Source organism: Seriola lalandi, unplaced genomic scaffold (assembly GCF_002814215.2).
Source record: "Seriola lalandi dorsalis isolate HSWRI2012SDOR001 ecotype SW California unplaced genomic scaffold, Sedor1 jcf7180002054672, whole genome shotgun sequence".
Lineage (NCBI taxonomy): Eukaryota > Metazoa > Chordata > Actinopteri > Carangiformes > Carangidae > Seriola > Seriola lalandi.
Window position 1 is genome coordinate 2692269 of NW_019525225.1, and position 27390 is coordinate 2719658.

Genomic DNA, 27390 nt, shown 5'->3' on the forward strand with positions numbered 1-27390 from the left:
GCGAGACTACAATAAAGGACTTTACAGATCGAGTAACCGCCTCAAGTTTATTGAAAAGTAACTTACTACAATTCAGGTATGGAAGTGAGTTTTAAGTGGAAAAAATATCCAGTGCCACAAGTAAACAGTTACATATTCCAAATTATTATTAAATGGTTTCCCTACGATAAACACAGTCCCTTTAGAAAAGGGACCCCGGAACCAACATTTCTTTCGAGTTTACAGGGGGCACCTTATGTTGCAGTAACGGAGACAAATGTCAGGAACGTGGAAGGACATTGCAAGAAGCAACCATGTATAGGTTTTTTTTCAGGACTGTTTACAGGGCTCGAAATTCTGCAGTCAGTGTCTATGAGTTGAGTTTGTTGCCAGCTAAATGCGACAAGGCTGCAGTTTTCAGGTGAGTGGAGTGTCTGACCGAACGGGATACATGATCACACACAGTCTGCTAACTCTAACCACTGCTACTACTGTTAAGTGATTTATTTTTGCTGAGGAAACGGGTGACTTTGTACAGGCGAAAACGCTTGAGTGTTACTTGTTTCCATAAAAGCAGAGGAAGAGACAGTTAGCTATTAGCTTGCTTAACCTGCAGTGGTGGGCGGGACATTTTGATTGACGTTTCTTTGAGCGGCGTAGGTGCATCGCTGTCAGTTCGTTTCCATGGTAACCCATATAAAGTTACAGCTATTATGAGTCTAGAGAAGATGGACCCATCCATCCCCTCAGTCAGGAGCAATTCACTTCCTAATGACAGACATTCATGTTTTCAATGCTTATCTTATTTGTAGTTGTTCTTTGTCACACATGAGAGTTAATTGACTTGTTGATTGATCTATGATTTATCTAAAAAATAATGGCAGGTTAATCGATAATAAACATAATTGGTAGTTGAATAAAATGGCAGTATTGTATTGGTCTTGTATTTGTCTTTGGTTGGAGAGGAGTTATTCAAAACAATATCCTCTGTTCTCTTTTCACCACTGTTTCTGTGCAGCTTTAGGTTTTGCACATTGTGTTTATAACTGTGCCGTTCAGACCTTTTTATGAAATTGCATTTACAAATTTACATGTTTACGGGTCGTTCCAGTGAAAATGATGTGATCTGACAAAATGACTTCTGATTACTTATGTAGACTAAACTTCAGTCCTATTAGTGGTGTGTCATACCATATTACTCACAATAGTGCAGGAACAATTTTGAATAAGATAAGAATTTGTTGTAACAGGATATTAACAATATTATGCATTGTGTTTATATTAGCATCATGACTGTGTACAGCAGCAATAAGCATGACAGAAAACAAAAGCAATAGTGCTGCCAGTTTCAATGTGGATAAGTTATAAAAGAGATGGACTTTTGTTGAGTGTGGAAAGTGTAGAGTGTGGAAAACCATTGTAAACCAATGTGAAAAGATATTAACCGCAAAACACACACAGTTCAATGACATGACATTTTGTTGTTGAAAATAACAAGAAAGAATAGATTGTCTTATTACATTATAAATCATGATGTTATTTAAGACAACATTTCCCACCACTAATAATAATTGCCATATTTTGATATTGAATATTGGAATTATATTATTAATAGTTCTGTTATCCATTCTGGTTCTTACCCTTATGATAATTAACTGTGTTTTGCTCTTAACATAGGGTTGCAAATGGAGGTGGAGTCAAAGCCATCAGCACAAGTTCAGTCAGGCTCTGTGAAAAGAAACCTGATGTCCTCTCTAATCACGATGAAAAAACACATGCAGATGAAAAGGCTGACCCAACGGAAAGTCCAACTTTGGCAACACAGAAAGCTGAAGATGACGGAACAGTCATGAAGATGGCTGAACAAAGGGAAGAACCAGTGGTGTTAAAGACAGATGATGGAAGAACTATGCAGCAGCAGATGGATGTTAAAATTGACCAGAGTGTCAAGTCACAACAAGTAAAGACTGATGCAGCAAAGAGTGGGAAGGAGGGTCTCCTTGACCTTCTTGGAGCCATGAAGGTGGAAGTTACTAATAAGAGGAAGCTCAAAATAATGAAAGTGAAGCAAAATCATGAGTCTGCCCCCAAATCAAATCCAGCCGCTATGGAGAGCACCATCAGTATGTTTCAGAAGGCTACAGGGGAGGCTTCATCGCAGAGGTGAGAGGGGGTGGGTCTGTGCCTGTAAAATGTGTCATTTATTGCCTTAGGAGGATATCCAGAAGCTTTGGTCTCTATTCATCCACTGATTCCAGCTTCTTTGCACTGTGTTCTTCAGTGTGATCCTGGATCCTGAGCTGGTTGCAGCTGCATCTGCTGCTGCCTCCACTCTGCCCAACTGTAGCCAGGCCGAGTCTGATCTGCTGAAGCAGCTGAGGCAGCACGAGGCCATCACTGAGGTTCAGAAGAAAGGGGACATGAACAACCTTGGGTATGTGTCCTGGAGTCTAGTGTACATGTCTCCAGTATATGAATGTTAATGGAATAACTATTTTAAAAAAGAATGGGACATTTCTTTTCATGTTTCAGCCTGGATAGTGAAAAATACAAGGCCTCATTCTGATGTAATGAACATTATTCCAATAATATTTTCTCAGAGAAATTATTGCTGACATGAAAGTAGGAAAGAATCCCAACCGACAGAATGCTCGGTGGATTAATCACATCCAGTTTGATGACGACGGGCGAGGATACAAGCGGGACGGAGGAATCACTTCCGAACTGGACAGTGTTCGAAGAGGGTAAATCTATTCATCACATCTTTACTCAGATCGTTTTTAAGATGGACTGTGTTTAATGCTTGTTTTACTTTTATCTTTTTTGAAGGAACTTGTTGAGAGTGAAAAGACTCAACATCTTCTCCCCCACTACTGATGCAGATGGAGTTGAATCAGCAGTTGGTAATAATGAATTTAGATTTTTGTGGTCAAAGGTCACTGTGAACTCACAAAACATATTTTTGGCCATAACTCAAAGATTTATACACTTCTGACAAAAATTCACATTAATATCAGTCATCATATATTCATCATCATCATCATCATCATCATCATCATCATATATCATATATAAGTCATGACATTTTATATTTAAAAGGTCAAAGGTCAACTTCTGCAAAAATACTTTTCTGGCCATTATTCAATGCTGTAAGTCAGGAAGAGAGGGGGACCATAGTGACCATATTTCATATTTGGTTAGATACTGAAATGGTGACGCTAATCTTGGGTGCCCACCTTGAAACTTTAGTGATTGTATAGATCTGCTGCGCTGCCGGGTTGAAGATTTGTGTGAAGCAGCAACATCTATATTTGAAGTCTTGTCTACTGTCATGGCTAAAGTTGCGTTCTGTCAGAATCAGCTTTATTGGCCAAGCCTTACACACTACTACAGTAGAAACACAGCAGAACAAGAACAACAAAGCTTAACAAAGTCAAGGCGAGTTGACTTATATATGCCTAAGGATCTGAGTCTCCTTAGGAAGAACAGTCTGCTCTGTCCCTTCATGAAGAAGGCTTCAGTGTTGTGAGTTCAGTCCCATTTTTTCTTTTATTGATTTGACTTGTAGGAGTTCACCAGGACAGGGCACCTCCTGTTCCCACCACAAGCTCATTGGTTTTTGCTAATATTGAGCTTCAGGTGATTGTTGTTGCACCATGTGACAAAGCTCTCTATCAGTCCTCTGTACTCCTCTGTAAAAATAGTCTCTGAGCAAAGACAGCATGCCTCTCACTGGACATTATTCACTGGAACTTACACATATGAATATAGTGATACCTTCAATTTCACCTAAAAATACACTTAGCACCTTTTTGTTAAATTGCTTCAAAGTTTTCACTACATATACTTTGTATTCAGAAGGTGTTCAGACCCCTTCCATTTCTCACATTGTGTTATGTTGCGGCTTTATGGTAAAAGAAAACAAAAAAACAAATTTTCTCTCATCAGTCTACTATCAATATTCCGAAATGAGATAAAGTGAAAATAGAATTTTAGAAATGTTTGCAAATGTATTAAAAATTAAAAACTGAAATATCACATTGAAGTATTCAGACTCTTTGCTATGACACATAATTTAGCTCAGGTGCCTCCCACTTCTCTTGATCATCTTTGAGATGTTTCTACACCTTGATTGGAATCAACCTGGGGTGAATTCATTTGATTGGACTTGATTAGGAAAGGTCTCACAGCTGATAATGTATATATCAAAGCAGAAAACAAGCCACTATTGCAATAATAAACTCCTAACGGACTCTCAGGCTGTGAGAAACAAGATTCTCTGGTCTGATGAAACCAAGGTTGAAACTGTTTGGCCTCAATTCTAAGCGTCATGTTTGGAGGAAACCTGACATGACTCTTTTGAGCCATTGAATTTGTAGTCCTTCTCGAAGTTTCTCCACACAGGATCTCTGGCGCTCAGCAACAGTGACCGTTGCATTCTTGGTGAGCTCGCTTACCAAGGCGCCTCTTGAAAAACTCTATTATCACTTTGTTATTATAGGATATTGAGCGTAGATTGATAAGGGAGAAAATGAACTTTTTGATTTCAGCATGAGGCTACAACATGACAAAATGTGCAAAAAGTGAAGGGGTCGAACATTTTCTGAACACACAGAGTCTGAACAGACATGGATGTAAACTGCAACTACAACTGTGAGGCAGTAATTCTGGTTGGTCTGGTTGGATTTTTATCCTAAATTTATGTTGCTCAGCACAAGAATCTGTCTTTTCTTGGAGTTTTTGTTTTCATTTTTCCTCCAGAAGTTAACCACTCCTGCTCAAATTGATTAAATACGTTGCTGTAACACAAACTGTTCTCATGAGCGCGCAGCTTCATTAATGCTTATTGTCATGCAGTTTCTCTCTGTTTCTCTTAAATTGAACGTCACCTTGCAAAATCTTTTGGTTTAAACTTCATTGGCACATTTGCTAATAATGCTGGTGTCATATTTTCAGAGTGGCCAACTCTATGGGACGTGGACTTTGCTAATCAGTTGTCTCTGTTGGTCAACAATATGCCCCGCAATGCGCTTGAGGAAATGATCCAGTGGACCAAAGAGGGGAAAATGTGGCAGTACCCAATCAACAATGAAGCTGGTAAGTAATGAATGCTGTGTTTGTGTTCATTATACAGATAAAGTTTGGCCAAGGGACATTGTGACAGTGTCTTCTTGTTCTTATGTCAGGCCTGGAGGTGGAGGAGGCCAGTGTTCCGTTCCATGAGCATATCTTCCTAGAGAAACACTTGAATGAGGGCTTCCCCAGTCAAGGACCAGTGCGTCACTTCATGGAGCTTGTGGTGGGTGGTCTGTCCAGAAATCCCTACTTGACTGTCCAGCAGAAGAGGGAACACATTTCCTGGTTCAGAGACTACTTCCACCAAAAAGAGGACGTCCTCAAGGAGGCTGATGTTTACCTGAAGTGAACTTACACTTAAATATATTTTCAATATTCGCTTGACTGTGAACACATAAAAGCAAGAGCCATTTTCTCAGTGGGACTTTGCAACCATGACTGTCCTTATTCATACAGTTTAACAGGAGCCAGTAGAAACCTGGCTCGATTTCTGGGCTTTCCAGGAGGCCTGCGAGAGTGGACTGGCATAAAGTCTGTGTCACAGTGTCAAACATTATACTGTATCTACTGTCTCTAAAACATTGATCAGACCATAAAACCACTGTTTAATCACTTCAATATTGTCTTGTCACATGATGAAGAAAACAGTGCAGGAGGAAAGTAAAATGTTGCTTGTATTAATTATACAAACAAGCAGCAAAGAAACAGTCTTGGCTTTTTGCTGATTTCGGCCACCCACATGTACCACTGATCATTGTTCACACTATTTGCATAGTCCAATGCTAATGCAGGCAGTCACTGTGGTAGTGTGGTACACTGGTGTATTAAGTAATGTACAAAAATACTGGTTAACTTGATTAGTTTGCAGATTAGGTTGCACATAAAACAACACTAGACTGTTAAGTTTGATGGATTGATAAAGACCTCCACATTAAAAGAAAATAGGTTTGATCAAAATATTTTTTGTATTTTTTTTTTGTGTCGGGTCATGCAACAGCTGTGATAATGATTAATGGTGTTTTTCCAGGCAGGATAACTTGTGTGCAACATCTAGGACCTAAGATCAGGGTTGCAGTAGATGTGTAATTAGACCTTGAACCTTGTGCACTTTGCAAGGGAAGTGCTTTTAAAGTTAAAAAACATGTTAACAATGTACCACACAGATTCCTTCTGGTCTAAAAACACCCATGGCAATCTATTGTCTGAGAAAGTGTGGAAACTGAGCTTGACATTTTAAAGTGCCTCATTTCCACATTTTGTTCACTTTTCCTTAAACACAGCCGGGATTGGCATGATAAGAGGTTGGCAACATTTCCTTACTTGTATGCGTGTGGACTGTATAAAATACAAAAAAAATGTGTGTGGAAAGACACCTGGTTATGTTCCGAAATTCCTTATATGCTAATAATCCACTAGATGGCACTGCTGTCAGCTATGGTCCCATACAAGGCTGTGATGCACTAATGTGTTGGAGCTGTTGTATTAACTAGTGTTATAAAACTTGATATGATGGACCAAGCTATAATTTAAGTGGTGTCATTACATTTCGTGAAGTAATAACAGTGTATTGGATATCAAAATCATAGGTAACAGGTCAAAAACACAAACTGATGGCTGGGCTGTTCATGGAATTGAGGTCTTTTATGAAAAGTACAGAACTACCTTATAGAAACATGCCACTTTTCTAAAGGAAGACCACCTGTTAGAGATTTCATTATGAAAACCACAAGGGACAAAGTTTACTTTTCAGAAAAACCTTTCTCTGGTAGTGACATGGGTAAAGTGTTTCAAAGCGCAAGGGGAATTCTACATGTCCTACTGCATCTATGGTGCATTTAGGTGCCGTCAAAATGCGTTGGAATTATAAGAATTAATGACATGCGTTTGAGGTGGCGGAAAGAACACACAGCAACAATTGATAATGACTGGACACTGATTACACGTATATACAGTCTATGGATTAAAGTCATACCATCTATGAAGAGTACAGATATGTCAATAATAGCCGAATTAATTATTTAAGGTCGACTGCAAATTTTAAAGAAATAAATTGCATATATGATGCACATTTGGTTTCAAGCAGGGTCCATTTAGGCATGACTTCCAACCAAAGAATACTTTACTTAAATACTTGAATGCGCCCTCAATTTGTGAAACCCAGAAGACGGAGCCTGTGATTGGGCCGTGAATGCAGCACCAGACTCACTACTACTTGTTAATAGTGATAGAGCGGCAGACTTGAGAGTTGCAACAGTCTGTGCAGGATGGTGTGAACTTCAGAGAAGACCTTGAACGAAACAGTTCTCACTCGTAAATTGTAGACCTCTCCCAACTGGTCTATCTTAGTACTGGAACCTAGTCTGTGAACGCAACTTTTTCTTTGATTTTACCTGGGTGATTATTTTTTGTGAGTGTCTATGTGACAGTTAGCGCCGGTTTGATCCTGACATGGCTGAGGCACCGCCACCACAGACACAGCCGGTCGAAATAGACCCGGACTTTGAGCCTCTCTCTCGCCCGCGATCGTGCACTTGGCCGCTTCCCCGGCCAGAGCTCATCGATCCTGCCGGCTCCAACACATCCTCCCCGGCACCGTCGGTGCAGCAGGAGCAAGGAGGAGGAAACACCGAGTTCATTAGTAACCTCGGCTTGTTGGAGGAGGACTATGAAGAGTATGCAGAGCAGAAACAGCCTGTGGCCTGCAATGATTTTCAGTGTCGGGACGGAAACTGCGTGCATCCACATCACCACCACCACCGCCGCCATCATCATCTTCAGCAGCAGCAGCAGCAGCTCCCGGGGCCGCAGCTGCCGCCTCAGCAACAGGTGCCTCCTCCTGGCGTCGCACCCCTGGGCAGCAGCTCCGGCCAGAGAAAGAGCGGCCACAGCTCGTCCCGCCGTAACGCCTGGGGGAACATGTCGTACGCTGACCTGATTACCAAGGCGATAGACAGCTCACCTGAGAAGAGGCTGACACTGTCTCAGATTTACGACTGGATGGTCAAGAGTGTGCCCTACTTCAAGGATAAAGGAGACAGCAACAGCTCCGCGGGCTGGAAGGTGAGTGTCTGCGTGCAAGTTACAGCTTATTGTCCGTGTGGATGCGAGCGCACGTTAAGCATTAGTTTTTTTTTTTTAGAATGAACCTGAGATGGTTTATGGTTGTATCTTTTAGCTTCTTTTACTTACAGCACACCAATCAAATCAAAACTAAAGACCCCAACACAAAATTAAGTACAAGAAAGACTAAATCACGTGATTTTGAAAGAAAACGATAAATTATGAATATGGACTGTAAGTGCCATTGAATGCAGTTAGCAGAACATCTACACAACATTGTTCAAAAGACTCAGTTACTGATCCCTGATCTGCTCCTCTTACTGTGCAGAAAGTGGAAAAGTGCAGAAACTAAAAGACAAACATTTTGATGTCAGATCTTCATTAAGTGTCTTTCTGCACTGATTCACCTTTTACACTTAGTGCAGGTTATGGTGAGTGAAGTTCATAAATGCTGGGGATTTTGTCCATCAAGTAGTCTGCATTCACTGTCTGTCCAACAGCAAACACAGCTAAAACCCAGCTCCATCCTGCATTACAGGATATATATGGATTAAAAGGCCTTTTTTATGTCATGTCACAGTAAGGAAATCTGTAGGTGTAAATAAAAACATCAATGATGGCAGAATTCCAGTTGTTTTGCTATTAGTAGCATCTGTGTTTTCCTACTTCACAGTCAGTGATGTCACAGCAATGGTTTTCTATCAACTGCAAACAGCAGATTTGGTGTGATATCACTTGTGATGTGGTCAGTGTGACATTACTGAGACATTTAACTCAAAGAGATGGGGCAACAGCGCCTCTCCAACCTATGCATATGTTGACTTGATTTTGGGAAAGCGGTAATGCAGTAAGGGCTGAATTATTATTATTATAATCATTATGTCTACAGGCAGCACAGATAAGTGCTTGGTTTTGTACGGAGATTGATTTTTAAAAAACTTATTGTACTAAAAGAAAATCTTTCACCTCCGCCAGAGCAGAACTATCTGCACTTTGCTACAATCAGGGTGCTGCAGATACCATTTTTCATACTGCTTTTAAGTTCTAACCTAATTCTTATTTCAGGTTAATATTGAGTGCACATTCAGTGGTGGTGATGGTCATACATTAGGCATGAATAGCAATACTAAAAATTATTGGAAAATAATTCTTATAAGAGAGAGAGAGCAAAATATTTATTCTTGTGTAAAAAGGTTAAAAAAATGAACCATGAACGTGGTTTCAGAAATGCAATGGTTGTTAATTTAGCTGCTGAACTTAATGGCATCTCAGTAACCTTTGAAGTTTTGGAGTGGTTTCCTCTGTCAGTGATAGCACACGCCTCTCTGCTGTGTCAGTGAGGAAACGTACAGCCCTAAAGCAGCAGAGAACCAGCCAGCATGTGTAAACGTAAACATCCCATGCATCTCCCTGAGAATATTTCTGTCTAAACGGCCTGAAAGTTAGCGCCCTGCAGAAATAATGGTAACATGGTGGAAAATAACTGAGGGCATCAGAAGAATGACTGAAGGATGCGGATTTCAGATATACCTTTTCCTGAACAAATCTTAGTGGGAACAGACTTTCCAGTATTGCCACAAAACATACTGACTCATGGTCTGTGCAGCATTTCCACAGTCATGGAAAACCTGGTACAGTCCTGAAATTCGAAAAGCTGGACATGTATTGGAAATATTTAGTACAAGGGACAAGTTGGAAAAGCATTTAATTCCCCCACAAGAATGTTAATCCAGATCTTGATAATGTCTCGCCAGATGAGGTGAAGTTAGCCATGACGGACAGAATTGAGGACAAAAGAAAGAGAGAAAGTCATAGATGTGCCCAAAGCAGGCGTTCATTATAACCTACACACAAAACAAAATCTGAGTCAAATTCATACTTCAGCTTGCAGCCTTTCCTGTAACCCCTGCATCCTTGTGAAACGCATTTTTGAAGTTATGTCAGGAAATGCCTTTGTGAACCTCAATCAAATATAGTTTCCATTGTTTAACACCCCCATCTGAAAGCTTGATCACAGCTTGTATCATGACTTATGGTGCTGCTAAACTTCCCTTTGCTTCCTTTTCTTAGTCTTTCTGAGATTCTTGTTTTATACATTCTTAAATATAGGTGCACAGGTTGGTGGGAAAACAGACAGATTTTTTTCCAGGGAGGCAGCGAGGCAGGGAGTGAGTAAACCTTTTAACCTGACAATAACAGGAGGCGACACAAACAGCTCAATCAGTGTTGGGGAGTGTGTTGGAGGGGAAGGGGCTGGTTGAAGGGGATGCTGGGAACAACGTCATACATCCTCCATTCCTGAGCTGTGCGCTCATATCTCTGTGTTCCTGTCTTCTAGAGTTTCCTCAGCGGATGCTACAGCTTGGAGAAAGGGATTGTAGCTCTTTATCCTATCACTTCCCTTTGTGCCCTCTCTCAGGCTTTTTGCTGAAGGTGTTTGTGTTTGTTCAAGAGAAATTCAGAGAGTTTGCAGAATTACAAACGTTTCAGTTTTAAGACCAGTGTAGTGTAGCACCACGATCTGTAAACTATGGGACCAATCCCTGCAGCTCTTTGAATAACACACATATTTCAAATTGCGTAAGAATTTGCAGTGTTTTTTCAGTTTGAAGCCCTGGTCTACACGTCCTCCTCCGAGGTGATGGTTGTGCAACAAAACGCACTGCTAATGATAAGTATGAGATCTGCGTATCTCCAGATTTGCTGAAGTTGCTGGTGACTTAATCTACGTCTAATCGCAATCTACATGACTTAATTTGGATAATTTTCCACCCTATTATCCCCATTTAGCTTGAGAGAGCCTGGGGTCCATGTAATCCTGGCCCCTGTGGCCTGCTGTGAAACTGGGAATTAGAAAACAAAATTTTTAGATAGATCCTATATTGATCTTCTTGTTGTAACATTATAAATAAACATCTATATGTACATTTTCTTTGCCAAATTTGTTGAATACAGCTTTGGAAAAATAACAGATGACTCCTGGTTTACTGCTAAATTAGTATAGAGCATGTACGCGAATATGTTAAAAGGGACTGATATAGGCACTACTCTGTACCCTCTGCTGCAGTCATCCAGGAGCTTTGAAGTGCCACAGTGGAATGGTGTGCTGAGCACATAACATGAACTGACATCACTGTCAATCCAGCTGATGATCTTTTACTGCTTGTAATTATTTTCTCTCTATTTACTGAATGCAATCAAATACAACTACTAACACCTTTCCATCAAGAACAACAGTTCCAGCTTGTTTATCTTTACCATTAAATCAACACATCTCTGCTTCAGCCCCTGCATTTTTCTAAATGCTGGCATGCTCACCGGGCCTTGGAACCACCGGCTTATAGTTATTTTTACACTTTCCTGTTAAAAAAAACATGGCAGTCCCCCCACAATGAACTATGATGCATTTCCTGCCAAGTGGATGGAAAACAGTGCCATGTGTTAACATCCCCGCCCTGCAAAACACGAGGGTCAGGGCTGGGAAAAAAAAAAAGGGAGAGACCATATACGGACCATGTTTGTGCATCTAATTCTACATGAAGTCATTTTCTTCCATTTCAGCATTCCCACCACATGGTAAAAGAAATCACCAGCCTGCTTTATGATTTATACTTATGATTTGTCTCATATCCTGCCCTTTGTATTGACTTTAGAATCCACATGCATGAGCATGAACACTGATTGTAATGACAGACAGAGATAAGCCAGAGACCTCTTGGTGGGTGGAGGGCATTGAGTTTGAACATCAGTGATTATACTGCTCCACCTAGAAAACTGAAGGTGGGTGGAGGACAGGACGGGGGCGATACTAGAGCTGCTAGAGCTTCCTGTCTCCCTCATGTCAATCGAGATTCTTTTTTGTTTTCCCTCCAAAAATTGGGTAGCAGCTTAACGATCACAATGCCCTTTGCCACAAGCGAGGGCCTCAACCAACTGGGAGGACTGGTTCCCTTGGGATATTGATGGGTATTTGAGTGGAAGTGTGCAGTATGCAAGGTACTTTACCATCTTACATATACTGCCACTGTTTTTCTCAGTGAACTGTGACCTTAAGTAATGGAACAGGAAGTAGCACCCCCGAGTTTAACTGGCAGTGAGGTTCTGTATTCATTTCAAAACATGTAAATTGCGAGAGAGTATTTTACCTACTGTACCTTCTTGAATGTTATGAAGTTTGAGTAAAAGCCAATGGTTTGTAGTGCTACACAAATCTAAAGCAGTCTGGGTATTTATAGAACAGTCCTTTAATGAATGAATAGATAGTTGTGGTTACAGCCTGCAGTAATGTGTGCAATGGCTGCCCATCATCTAGTATGGCTGTCATAGGGCCCTCTGCACAACTGTTGCTGTCTGGTACCTAATGTTTTCATATGACCACTGTGGAAATTAGTGGCAAACAACGCTGACAGTATTTATTCAGGATGAGCGGAGCTGCGCAGTGGAAAAGCTTACTCTACGTCCATTTGAACAACATCCCCCGGATCGAGTGACAGCTGATGAAAGTGCCCAGTAGCGGAACTGCAGAGCTGGCAAAATGCAAACTGTCCTGCAGCCCAGGTTGACTGCAAGTTACATGAAAATCTAAGGTGATGCTCATGTACCGTAAGTAATGTTTGTAGATGATAGTGTGAATGAATTGAAATTTGCGGCAGTTGTACCTACTCTGACTTTGATCCAATTTCTTCAAGTGTCTCAAGTAATTTGCTCAATACAAAGTTTCTATAGTGTATAAATGTAGGCTATACAAGTTTTGAGTAGAATAAGGTAAATATGACCTCTCATTTACTGTGACTCCCCTGTCAGAAACTAGAACTACCTCAACATGAAGCCAGCTATGTTTTTGTGTCCGTTGGTCCTCTACTATGGTCCAGACTGAAACATCTCAACAACTATTTGTTGAACTGCCAGGCGCTCATAGTCCCCAGATGATGAATCCAATTGACTTTGATAACTTTTCTTCTAGCGCCAACATGAGGTTTACATTTGTGATTTTTACTGAAGTGTTCTGATAACTATCGTTTGACATGAAATGGTGCCAAATGGTGGTATTACAAAGAAAAAAAATTCCCCGGGGCTCAAAAAACATATTCTCAGTAGACCATCATTATAAAACAGACATGTCTGTAAAGTTGATGACAGGACATCGGCAACTGCAAACATGGTCAACAATTATTCTTTGTATTGTACATTTTTAATCCATGAGGGTTGCATATTTTCAAAACTTTCCCAGACTTCAAAACTTTCCCACTTCAAAAGCTATTTTAAAGTGTTTGATTTCATCCCAATGTAAAGTCTGTGGGCTGAACAGGAAGTTGGGCCAGCAGCAGAAACACTAATGCACATGTGCAGTAGGCTTAACAACATGGAAGCAAACTTGGCTTATTTGGCTTTAATTAAATGAATGGGCACTATCATTGAGTCTGGTATCCAGTTTGTATAAGACAACCATGCTAAATACTTGACATTCACACCAGTCTCAGATGTACTTTATACATAGGGCTTATTAGCTATTGTTAGCATGCTGATGTGACAACCCCAGGTCTTGAACATGGTTAACATTATGCCTGCTAAACAGTATGTCAGCATTGCCATTGTCAGCATGTTAGCATTCTGTTGTCTATAAAAAAATGTAGTTTCACTTTACATTTTTTTTAAATAGAGTAAAGGTTAAATTTTGAAATGAATCATCCTCATAGACATTTTCATGAACTCAGTTTGGGGACACTTGCCTAAAAAAAAAAAAAACAACAGCTACTGAAAGAGGCAAGAAAAAAAACCTGAATAACTGCCAGCTATTTGTCTTTGGATCACAAGGTTAAAAAGGGAGGTCCGCCCTGAACTTAAGAGGCCCACTGAATGCTTCAAGTAACCCCATGAAGAAAGGGAGGCTTGGGGCAGGGGCTTTCAAAGTGGAGCGATCGTGGCTTGAGGGAAGGTGGAGAGCTGTCAGCTGACTGGCTGGCAGTGGGCTGAGGCCTGTGTACAGTCTGCTGTCTACACATGTGTGAGTCTGTGGAATCTGTGGCATGTGGGTTTCTGCATTGACCTCCAGCCTGTGCAGGATAATAACCCCCCCTCTATGTTATGCTCACAAAAAGAACCTGGCCTCACAGCCTTTATTCAAAATATAAAGGACATGGGTTGAGGGGAGCAAAGAAATATGGTGCAAAGAAAGAGAAACAGGGTCAAAAGTGACTAAGATTAGTGGCCAAATCTTGTAAAAATGAGTTAGCCTTTTTACCCTGTAAAGTGTGCAAAGAATGTGTGTCAGTCTAAAGATCAGCCTGAGAAAGATTGGAGATTAAGTTTCTAATCACCTTAGTATTACAGAATATTTGCTTATCATTTAAGTAGGATTGTGTGTGGATTTTTTTTCATAATCAACAGCACACCACGTGAGGATGTTTAACTGTGTCTATCACTCTCATTTGCCCCCTCCTTGTTTATCTAAAGCTGAACTCCCATCACAAAGCTCTCCATTCCCTTTCATGGTCCCACTTTGAAGCCATTGCAGAAGTAGGTCACTCAGTTTGATGCTCAGTGTTAATGAAGTAGCCTGCATTGTGCCTGGAGCCATGAAGAGGCGACATGCTCTCCACACTGAGCTGCAGGGTTCTTCTTCTTCTGCAGCCGCGCTTGCCTTTTTTACCACACTGTAACAGAAAACTTAGGTCCCACGCTCAATTTCATTTTCAACTCAGCTTGCGCTTCTTGGGTCAGAAGAGAAAGGGGGGGGGGTTCACAGGAAGACTGTGTCAGGAAGTGGCTCATACTTTTACTGTAATCTCTGCAAGTGTTGTGCTCTGTTATTCTCTTATTTACACCAGATATCTGACTTCTCTGTAGGGTTAGTAGTATGATAGCAGTTATTAAAGATAGAATTTATTTTTGTACCCTGTGTCCAGACAAATCCATCATTAAAGAAGCAGAGGGTTGACCATAAGTAGTGTTAACTCTTGTCTCACAAGATTACCATATTATTTTCCTTTTCCACAAATTATCTTGTCAAATTAGAACAGCTGGTGACACAGCAACTGTGATCACCGCCTATACCGTACAAATTCAATATCTAAGTTTTTGTTTTACAGGAGTTTTGTCTGATGTAGTGCATACCAGTGGAACAAACTGATCATACAGTATATATCACTATTGGAAAAATAATCATTAGTATTATGATACCGATTACAGACACATTGTGCAACACTAATAGGGAGTCACACTTGGCACTGACAGTGAGGGCTACACAATCAGCTAGTTAACAGAAGTATTATTTCCTACATGGCAGAGGACCCAGCCAACACGTACACACAGTCAACAAACTGGTCAAGAAGTTTGCCACTGCCGAACTCTTTGTGGTTACAGGCGAGATTAGCATACTTCCTTAATTCAGTGTTAATGTTTTGATTTATGTACAATTGTTCCATGTTTTTCCTCATTCTTTACAACTTCTGTTTAAAAACCTTTGGCCAGAAGCCAGTTGAACCCATTGCTGAGGTCAATGAAGCTTTGATTAGAAGTAATAAAATGGTCCTAACACTAAATCACTGCGTAAAAGTACCTTAAAATACATTTAAGCTTAAAGTGAAAACATGTAAATAAAAAAAAAGAAGAAGAAATGAAACGTTTGTATTCTTACAAATGAGCAGTTGACCTCATGAGTAATAGATTGCATCTTTATACACTTATGAATTTTGCAGCCACAGCTAATGTTAGCTTTAAGACAGACATTGTTGCGTAACTGATATTGCTACATTAGTTTGCTGACTTCTTTGTTGGTGATACTGTTACATGTTTTAGTATCTCACAGATGAACATTTTAAATAAACTTGTGTGTTTACAAGAAAAACTGTAACAGCAAAACCTCCGAGTGTATTGAAATGATTAAGTCATTGTCTTATTGCTTTTTAACTTGTAAGAGAAAAAATCATCCTCTCTAAAAAGCGACATAGTCTCACTTTAATATTTTTGTTATAACTGTAGCTGCATGTAGTAAATGCAAATTCAAAGTAAGTCTTTTTTCCCTCCAGTCTTTCAACACTGACTAAATATCAGACCTCATCAATGAAATAAAACTGAGTTACTGATTTGAGAAGCAGCTGGTCTCCAGCAGTCAGCCTCCTGGGAGATCCTCTGTTCTGTCTGTGGTTTTGTCTGGTGCTGAATGTAAAATGTTTGGACGAATTGCAAGTAAGGCCACTTTCACTGTGGCTGCACCTGTCACTGCAACTGGGCCTTGTTTGTTTACTTATCCTGCGACCGTTACTGCAAGCCTCATGCTTCACTACACAAGAAACAGCAGCTGTGTCGATTCGATTGTTTTGACGTCCAGTAGGAGGAGTTTTTTAATGCTGAAGCAGTCTGTCTTGATGAAACTGATCACAGCTGAATGAGATCATTGGGTACATCGGAAGAGTTGTAAGAGATTTGAGGATTCTCCGTAATTTAAAACAGGTCTTCTAAGTACAACCAATTATCTGAGCTAGCAACAGGTTGACTAACAGCAGCTCAGTCTGCAGAGGAACAACTGGTTTCTCCTGCACTGCATCTACAGCATGCTGCCTAACATATAGCACTTCTGAGGGCAAACTGAAAATAGATTTTGTCACAAGCAAAAAGACCTTTCACATGTCAGGAGACCTTGCGCCAGATGACTTAGGATCAGTGTGATCTCACATAATCTTCAGTGTAGAGCCACTTTGGGATGGTGTGATGCATAATTTTGGACAAAAAAATGCACTGTGAAATGTTGTTCCTTCCTTTTTTATGGGAAAGGGAGCAATAAATTTCCTTATCACATAAGATTTATTAAGGGTATGAATCTAAAGAGATCTTGCTGAAAAGCTAGAAATGATGCCAAATTCTTGTTGAAAATAAATTTTAAGCACAAAAATATCAGTTGACATCTCCACCCCCACACACAAAGACTATTTGCATTTTGTCCTTAAGTTGAGAGCAGTGAAGGACAAATGTAAACAACATTTTGATTGACATATATTGTATGTAATGCATCTTAACTCTTGTACAAGCTTGTGTTGCATCACTGCTCTTGCTACTCAATATAGCTTCTCTCCAGCCCTCCATAATCTGTGCATGGGAACTGCCTTGGTTGCTAAAAGAGATCAGTGAAGATCAAATAGATTTCTTCATTCAGATGTGCTGTCATGCAGCTACAGGTGCACATATTTTACTACTTCAAAGATGGTTAAAAGTGAGGGTCATAACAATACGTTTTAAAAGCAGTTTAGTGACAATGAAACATATAGGGCACCTTGGGTTGGGCTTTCAGAGAAATAGTGTCTGAGTGGGGCACCTCATAAATTAGTGACGGGGATGTCTTTTGTTCTCTTTGGTCTGAGGTGAGGTCTGTCTCAGACAAGGATTATCCCAGGCCGAGTAGAGAATACCCCTTCCCAGGGCCCAGTCATGCAGTCCATGATCTATTGTGGGCTCTGATCAGAGGCTGTAGACATTTGCATATCACCAGTGATCTCAGCCATGTGTGAGCGAGACATTTCATTTGGTTAGTAGAATATAAGTTGGCTTACAGACAGACTCTATGCAGCACACTGCTCAGATCTCGGGTCCTCCACTAATGACTCATATCCTGTCGTCGCTTACAGATTGAGATCATATAAAAAGATAAAAAAAAGGGAGAGAAAAGGTCATTAGATAGATGAACACAAGTCAGAGTAAGCACTGCATTTTGTGGCCATGCACTGTGTTTTAACTCCAACTCAAGCACCTCAAGTTTCTCCAGCCTGCATGTGCAGGATGTCCTCTGACACAGGAAGCCTTATTTAAACGTCAGTGGAAGAGAAGGGAGGAGTCCGGTTAGAGGGGTGGGGGGTTGTTCTGTTGTGGTGAGTCAGAGAGGAGACTGTCCGACCCAGCACGTCACATCTGATGCTTCTCCTCCTCTCTCTGTTCTTGCTCCATCCAACCTGTTTGCATGTCTCTGTCAGCGCCGGCTGAGGAGCTCGTGTTCAGCACACAGTGAACTCATTGACCCGAGCTCTGCCGGCAAAAACATCTCACTCTGCCACCCTCCCCATTCTCACTTCGAACTCTGTAACCTCCTTTTGCCCACTGCTCCCACTCTTAGCATCAGGCTTCAGAAGGCTACTGTTGATGTATAGCTTGAGGTTGAACTTGCTGTGGTCCAGTGCCTTTGTATGGGAACAGTCATCCAAATGTTACTCAAAATACTTTTAAGTTTGTTCTGTTTCTGTTATACCTAAAAAACTTTTAAATTAAACCTTTTAAGGTACTTTACAGAACTATCCTCAGTAGTTCTTTAACCACTGGAGTTTTTTTCTATTGTCAAGTAATAATTATTAATATTCTTGAAATAAACAATTCAGTAATAAATCAAAATCTGATAAGATATAATTCTGTCATGTTAATATGATTGATTATGAGTCATTTTCTGATGATTAATAAGAATTGAATGCATCTGCTGAAAGCCTATTCCCAACCCAAGACCAGTATTTCACAGACACACTCAGACAATCTGTCTGTTGTTTTGAATGAGTGTCTTTATCTCCATGCTTTGTACATCCCTGTTGAATCCTGTGGTTGGGGACATCTGGCTTTACTAACTGCAGGGAGCTGCTTTTGGGTTCACATGGGTATTGAGGGGAAATTCCCTGCTAGTTGGTCTTGTGTTTCTCTTTGGTCTTTTATTGCAGCCTCCATCCAGCACAGCCGTGAGTTGCATATGAGGGAGATTTTGTCCAGAGAGACCAAGCAGTACAGTACGTCTGTGTCCTGTGTGACCGCCACACTGTTCCTCAACCATCAATGTTTTTCTTCTTGAGAGAATTACCGGTTGAGGTGCTTCTGCGTCCTTTTTCAGGGTTCATAACATAGCATTAGAGAAAACGGACTGAATGAGGCTTTAGGTGTATACATGTTAGCGTAAGGACAAATGTGACCACATACAAAAAACAAGGAGTCAGTTGGGTAAAACCAAAGAAATGCAGTCTGAATTAGCAATTTCAGTAGTGTTATTGTCAAACTAGGACCCTGGGGTCAAAACACAGACAACAGCGGTGATGTTTCTGATCGAATATTTTCTTTAATGTGTCTTCTTAAATCTAATAATACCCCCTTTTTCTTGTTTTGTCTGTGTTGTCTTTTCAGTTTTGCTGGGGCAGTGCTGCTGCCAGTGGAAGGGTGGGATAGGGCTGTGCCGATAAAACTGTGGAAATCACAGGAAACATATGAATGTTTCATACTGTGAGGGGGCAATAGGATGACCAACCTAACAAAAGCAACACTTTTATTAAAGGATGACAAAAGATAAACGGCACACATAACCTTAAAAGCTAAAGTACTTTACTACCTGAAAATGCACTTTAATGTGATAGGAGAAGAGGCTGAGACAAGATACATGTCATGATACAAGATACAAGTCATGTAAAAACTGTATAGCTTTATTTCTTCAGCCCTCCATTTCCTCTCAGGTATTTCAGAGACTTTCCACTTTTCATTAGGTAGGTTAGCTGATGTTGCTGCTAGTACTTTTCATTTTGTTTGGCAACTTTTATTTTGTTAGAGGTTCTTGTCTTTGGACAAAATAAAATCTGGTCAGATTTTTTGTTGTGCATTTAGTCTCTTCTTTTGTTGGTCGTCATATTCAATAATTGATACTCTGCTGTTCTAAAATCTGTCTTTCAAGGGTACTGAATATTTAGTGTAAAATAAATGACACCACATATCCCATCTATCTCTCGCTCCCTCCTGCCAGAGTGAACTGTTCATTGCCTGGAGAGCTTGAGGAGGGAGTGGAAAAAGCTTGGTAGACATAATATTGTTGGCAGAGGATGTGGATGTATGCGTACTTGCTGTTCATCTGTTGACTTTGAAATAACACTCAACTACCCGTCACTGTTCCACTCTGTATGAAAAATGTTGAATAAAATACCTTCTCACTTCTCACTGAGTTCCCATTTAAAAGCAACCAGGGATGACTGACGGTTGCTTTTTTTTGCACCAGACTGTCAGCATTTATTTGCATAACATGACTATCAAACCTTTAAATGACATTTAATAGATGTACTGGAATAGTTGGTCATTCATGTGGAAAATACTGACCAAGTTGTTGCCCAATACCACCGAAAATAATTGTTGGAAAATAAATCTAGATGCTTTGTATGCCTCTAGCTGCATTGTAGCCGACTCAGAATGATGACGTCCACAGACAACTTAGAAATGATTCACTCTTTTCCAATCCAGAACTCCATCAGACACAACCTGTCCCTGCACAGTCGGTTTGTGCGCATACAGAATGAGGGAACAGGAAAAAGCTCCTGGTGGATGCTGAACCCAGAAGGAGGAAAGAACGGAAAGTCACCTCGACGGCGAGCTGCCTCCATGGACAACAACAGTAAGCTCGCCAAGAGCAGAGGAAGGGCGACCAAGAAAAAGGTACAGTTCCTTTCATTAACCCTATAATTAATGTCCATCATTACAATTCTGTTGATTCTCATTTTAGTGTAAGTTAATAACACACTGGTATGTTTATGACAGCTTATGTGAGATATTTATGTTTTTCTTTTCCCAGATGGCGCTACAAGAAGGGGTTGAGGGAGGCTCCGCCAGTCCTGGTTCCCAGTACTCTAACTGGCTGGGAAGCCCGAACTCCCACAATAACGAAGACTTTGAAACCTGGAGCTCCTTTAGGACGCGCACCAGCTCTGATGCTAGCACTCTGAGTGGTCACCATTCACCTTTCCCTTCTGAACAGGATGACCTGGGGGAGTCTGACGGCCACATGATGTATCCTGGAGCGACAGGGACCAAGATAACCCCCGTCCTGCCCAGCCTGTCTGAGGTGGCTGGATCCTTGGGCCAACGTGGTTCAGAGAACGTCATGGAGAGTCTGCTGGATAACCTGAACCTGCTGTCTCCTAAAAACTCCCCACTGGGTTCTGACTCCTCGCATTCATCAAATGCTGCCATGCTTCAGAGTAGCCCCTACAGCTCAACTGGCTTGGCATCCCACTCACAACAGGACTACCGAAAGTGCATGTATGGTCAGGTGAGGATGAACTCCCTCTCCCCTGCTCCCATGCAGACACTGCCAGAGACCAAGCCAGGTTTTGGGGCATATGAGAACCAGTATATCTGCACTGCTGGCCTACTCAAAGAGTTACTGACCGCAGATGCAGATGCCAGCAGGGACATGATGCCCTCTAGGGATACAATGGTGTCTCAGGTTGGGAGGGGAGGTTGCCTAATGCCCACTTACAGCAGCCAGAGCCATGTGGGGGGTCATAGTGGAGTAAAAATGATGAATCGTCCTCAGAGTCACCCAATTCCTCATGTAAATCCCCAAACTATACATAGCCAGGGTCCTTCAACCTCACGAGACTTGAATAGCTGTAACATGATCCCACTGACTAGCCTGAGTAGTCTTTCAGGGGCCCCTCCTCGAATGACCAGCCTGAGGACATGCATGCAGCTGCCCCAGGGACACCCAGCACACACTAATGATGTCTTGGCAAGCTACGGCAGAAGCAATGGCTACAGGGAACTGAACTCAGTTCACCCACATGGTCATCATCAGGAGCGGCTGCCCAGTGACCTGGACAACATGTCCATTGAGCGGTTTGAATGTGACATGGAGTCGGTCCTCCATGACACCCTCATGGATGGTGGGGCGCTGGACTTTAACTTTGACCCCGCAGCTGGGAATCATGGGTTTCCGCAGAGGGTGAAGACCACCACACACAACTGGGTGTCAGGCTAGGATGCATGGTGGATCACAAACAGGTGAGAATTAGTCTGGCAGTAATAATTATTTAAACTTTCAAATAATAAAATGTTCTCTGAATAACATTTCTCATTCTCCCTTACAGGTTTTCATCATCATGCCACTGCTCACTGTCATTCAGAGACAGGAGAACGTAAATCCAAAGAAACCACCACCATCACTCTCACAAAAGTTTTTTTTCAAAAAATGAACATTTTGAGCTGGAGCTCCATGTATGACAGCGTATTTTCAGAAGTTCATCATTCAGATCTATATATTGAAATAAGACATAACAGCTAAACTGAATGAAAGACAAGCCTGCATTTACAAACTAGTCTTGTTTACAATTGCCTGTCAAAAACTGGAAATATATATATATTTGTCTATTTTTGTTGATTGGTGGCATATCAAAATATACAGTACAGTATATTGTATAAGACAGAACACAGTATCAGTGCCTCTCAAGAACGGTTTCAAAAAATGTACGGTGTGTGACCATCTGGTGAAAGCAGCCAGTACTGGATTAATATGGGGCCAACACAGCAGTATATAAATATTCAGGGAGCATGGATATATCTTTCTAGAGTTTGACTAAACTTGTTAAGCAGTGTTTTTTTGGTCCATTGCTTAAAATTGAATATGGTTTGAAAATGGACAACTTTTATTATACAATGTGTAGTGGATAGTGGATTCAAAAGTAGATCTGATGTTCTGTATGGTCTGATCAGTGACAGGAATTTTAGATTTTAAGGGTTAAATTTGAGGAGCATCTTTTAGCATCCAGCCCCCAATAGCAAGTGATTACACAAGTGCTAACCCATTAGGCTTAAATGATAGATAAACCAGTGCATCATCTGCATAGTGAAACATATTAACATTATTAAGATAGTGAATGAAATAACCCAGAAGAAATGTACAATGACAAAAAGGATATGTGCATAGCAGATTATGAAACAAACACCCATAAATTCTGAAAATATTCTGATTGGTCTACACACATCTTAAGTTTTTACAGACACATGTCATAGTACTGTGTTGTCAAACGGCGCTCAAGTCAAATATCAGCCATATCTGCTTACCATTAGATATAACATCTAATGGCAAGACTATGAGACAAGCTGCATTTCTGACATCAAACATATATTGTATAATATTTATTTTATTCTAATTGTAGCTGTTGGATTTTTGCTTTGTACTTAGTAAGCTTGTAAAATATGTGTGCTGATGCTGTGTATAATTTATATACTGTATTTGAGTTCAAACTAATATCGAAGAAGGAAAGTACAGATTCATTAGAAATGTTGCCTTCTGAAAACAGTTTGCTGAAAGTCCATATCAATCTCAATTAATGTAGAAAAGTCCACTTTGTGAAAGCTCACCATCTTATTTTGCCTTAGACTCATTGAGTATGTATGTTACTGACATGAACCTCTGTGGATTTAGGAAATTATATTCTACCCTTGAATTTATGAAAAATATTTTAAACTGCTTTGATTAAACTGAAAAGTCATGGTGATCAAGTTGGAATCAAAGCTATTTTTTAATCACTTTCTGAAAAAGGGACATTTTGGAAAATTTTCACCTGGCTAATGTTGAGCAATACAGGGGGAGTAGGAGTAGGAGTAGGTGGAGATGATGATTCTAAACTGACCAGTCTTCAAAGTTTAGCTACAGTTTTTATGTACCAAAGAGTTTCCTACTCTGCCAAACACAGTTCAAAGAAAATGTTCCAATTCACTGTGCCTATGTGGTCTCTCAGACTTGCAATTTTGTACATATTATTTTCTTTCGTAGTACATTTTTGTATATGAAGGTTTTAAATGACTCGTAAGGATTGTACTGAAATATTATACTCTTATGTATGATTGTGTTAGAAATGGTTGTTTACATATCTCAGTCCAACCTATATCAATAAACATACAGTGGGGTCCAAAAGGAAAGTGGTCTCCGACTTTTGGATCCCACTGTATGAACACTCATACCTCAAAATATCTTACCTCTGAAGTGTTGAAGGGGTTTTTCCTGACATTTTCCTCAGTGAGTAATGTATTGAATCTTCATTTTTGACATACAGAGTTTTGTACATATTTTTGTGTATTCTTTTTTTGTATTTGATTAATGCTGAAACCAGTTATACTGTATTTGGATCTCGTCTTTGAATTTCTAGTGTTTTTTTGTGCTTGAGGATTATAGCCATTAGTTTATAGTAAATGTTATGAGACAGCGCAACTAAAAGTTTTAAATTAAACATGAATTTGTGTGAAATCGTACATTTTGGAAGACTTTGTGTGAAAATGTATATTTAATGAATAACTTGGTATCACTAAATGGCATATAAATAACATGTCAATTTGTGTGTTATCACTACGCTTCTTTTTTGCTTTTCGCACATTGTTTCATGCCAATTAATTTCTCTACTAAACCTAACTAAAATAACGTTAAATGAAATGTGAAAAGCTTAAAATGCGTAGACATGACACGTGAAATGTCCTGAAAATTGGCGTGCTATTTGTGCGCCATCCCATGATATCATGTAATCTGTTCAGTCAAAACTCAATGAAAGGAATTCAACAGAATTTATTTTTATGTTGTGGCATAAAAGTACTATGTCTATAATTATTGAAGCCTATTAAAAATAAATATGTGATGAGAGCATTTTAATAATGGGTCAACATAGCTACCTTGCACAAATGAGATTAAACTTTCAAAAGCACTTGTGCATGTAAAATTTCATTATGTCGGAGAGTAAAAGGCATTTGTGCATGTAATATTTGACATTACGCAAATGGCAACACTTGCTTACAGTATGTGCAAAAATTATTGTCAGGAAAAGCAGAATGTTTTATTTTGTCTTTGATATTCACATCCAGGTATTTTTGAAAGAATGCAGTTTTTTTCTACATAACCCATTCCAGTGCATAAATCACCATGTGAACTTGAAATTAAAGGAAGAAAAACAGAATTGCATTTGTGTGTCTTTACCTTAGTAGCATTATAAGGTAAAATATTGCCAGCTATCATCAACTCCTACCTCAGTCCAAGTGTATTGGATCTTTACTGCTTGTTTAGTGGGTTTTGGAAAGACCAAGACTGTTAAAAACTTGTCTTTGCATGACTTGAAGTCATAACTGTATGCAGCTCCAGTGCCACAGAGCATCTTAAACAGTGAGGCTGGTGGTGAGGAATGAGGCTTGTGCATGATAAACACCCCTCATTAAGCACATACAGTACGAAGCCCACATGCTCTCATCGAGATCCTCAGAGGTCATGCCGGGTCACACAGGTCAGTAGCATTTCCAGGTCATATGAATGTCATGCATGAAACATCACAGTATGTACTTCTGTTGTTCAGTTGTCTTTGAGCAACCTTTAGAAAATGTATCCTCTAATGTCTGAGACAGTCACTGTGTGAGTCACCAGTGCAGATTGCTCACTGTGGGCTACAATAAATTTTATCAGCCAGGAAGTCAGGTTTAACTCCATGAACACTGACAAGTCCACTACTCTTAACCACAGTTCAGTTCTGGCAGAAAAGAGAAGCTTATTAAGGCCCCATGAATTTATCAGTGTTGATTCCTTGAACCGGCAAGCAGCATTCATTTCCATAGCTTGTATAAATGTGTGTGTGTGCGTGTGCGTGTGCGTGTGCTCACAAGCACGCAATAAAAGCAAGCCATTGAGTCATGCGATTGTTATCGTAAATTACATCTAGGCATTTACTTGTGGGAAGTGCAGTGAATGAATGAAAGGTGTTCTTGTTGATTCACATTCTATTAGCTAAAAAAAACATACTGTACCTCAAATGCACTGCCCACATATAGTTTCCTGGTTATCAGTCCAGGGCAGACCCCCAATGAAAAGTTCTCCATGACTTTTGATCACTATCAGAGCACATTTTCATTCCTTCCTACAGTGACTCACACAGTCTCAAAAGTTTTCTTGGCTAAATGGTATTGAATGAGCTGCACATGGGTTCCTACAGATAGGGCCTTAACCGAAGGTGTGCAGCAGTGGGGCAGTAAGTCTAAACATTTCCTAATTAATATAAATGGAAACCATTAGCACAGATTATGGGTCTTTTAAGGCCTCAGTATGCTTCAAACAAACAATGTGTCATTCAACCACATCTTAAAGTGTTTGTACTTGTTCTAAATTGCCAAGGTCATTTTTTAATGAATAATAATGATAATAATTATAATAATAATATTATATATAGTCAAATATATGGTTAAATGTCTACAAATCCGCTCTATATACTCTTCTGTATTAAGAAACAAGCCCAATTACCAGGTTTTACTGAAAATATTCAAGCATATCTTAATAGGTTACCAAATGGAATAAGAGAAAAAGCAGGTCATTACAGTATCTCAACACTCTCTCTGTCATAAGTGACAAACTTGATGTAACTGATTTAGTTCAGATTCATTTCCTGTAAGGAAATAGGCCACCTTACAGCTACAGAAGAAGCCTCGTGTGTGTAGGAGCAATGTTCCGTGTAGCTGAATCATCTACAAAGATCATTATCATTTAGATGATAGATAATAAATCATCAAGATTCACTTTAATTATTCAAGAGTTATTGCACTTTTTTGTCAATGAAAGATATTCTTTATCAGCACTGACAGTCAGTTTCAGCACACACAGCATCTTATCTCAAAGACATTCCTGTCACAAATAAACATATTCAAAAACATATGTAGTTGTGCTCGTCCTCGATTGTCACTACTCCAAAATATTTTGTTAATAGTAACACACCCAGCCATCTTTACAAAAAATGAATCACACAATGAGAGCCCTTCACCAGCAGGGCGGCAGATCACAAATAGACTGCCTAAGTGGTTGTTGTTTTCAGAGCCATCGAGTCACCTCTGCTGCCTGACTGGTCAATAAAGTATGTCAGGAGAGGAGAAACTAGGTGGGTGGCTGAGTTCGAACTGTCACTTATTTGTTTGACTGGGGCACATCTTCTCAGCCTCAGTGGCTACAAAACGTGCACTCTCACATAGCCCACATATACTGCTCAACCAAAGATCACTGAGACACTTACAGAAATAGTTGAAAAAAAATAGAAATAGTTTAAGAGAATTTTTTTCTTTGCCAAGAGTTACCATCTGTCAAGACAGAACGCGAGGCAAATTTATACAGATGGCACAGTTGCATAAAAGGTCAATGGAAAGACACAGTCAGACACAAATTGACACATGGTGATCAATATCCTGTTCTACCCCATCCCAAAGGTGTTCTACTTTATTCATATCAGGTGACTGGGGAGGCCACCAAAGTGAACTGAACTGATTGTCATGTTCATGTTCACGAAACCAGTTTGAAACGACTTTTCCATTGTGACAAAGCGCATTATCCTGCTGGAAGTAGCCATTAGAAGGTGGAGTCATAAAGGGATGGGCATGGTCGAAACAATACCTGAATCCTCACCGTAACCCTCAGATTGGCTGTGGCATTCAAACCATGACTGTTTGGTATCAAGGGGCCTATCCTTACTTGTATACCAAGTGTACCAA

At 40.2% G+C, this 27390-nt stretch overlaps 2 protein-coding genes across 2 annotated transcripts; both read left to right on the forward strand.

Moving 5' to 3' along the window:
• Positions 1–236: 236 nt before the first annotated feature.
• mrps31 (mitochondrial ribosomal protein S31) lies at positions 237–6427 on the forward strand. The gene is made up of 7 exons (XM_023421574.2): positions 237–400; positions 1657–2142; positions 2261–2413; positions 2580–2723; positions 2809–2882; positions 4936–5076; positions 5166–6427. Exons 1-7 carry the CDS (start codon positions 294–296, stop codon positions 5402–5404), a joined length of 1344 nt encoding a protein of 447 aa, XP_023277342.1. The 5' UTR covers positions 237–293; the 3' UTR covers positions 5405–6427.
• Positions 6428–7273: 846 nt separating this feature from the next.
• On the forward strand, positions 7274–24833 carry LOC111666300 (forkhead box protein O1-A-like). Its single transcript, XM_023421607.2, has 4 exons — positions 7274–8115; positions 20353–20544; positions 20681–21891; positions 21978–24833. Exons 1-3 carry the CDS (start codon positions 7504–7506, stop codon positions 21866–21868), a joined length of 1992 nt encoding a protein of 663 aa, XP_023277375.1. The 5' UTR covers positions 7274–7503; the 3' UTR covers positions 21869–21891; positions 21978–24833.
• The last annotated feature ends 2557 nt before the right edge of the window (positions 24834–27390 follow it).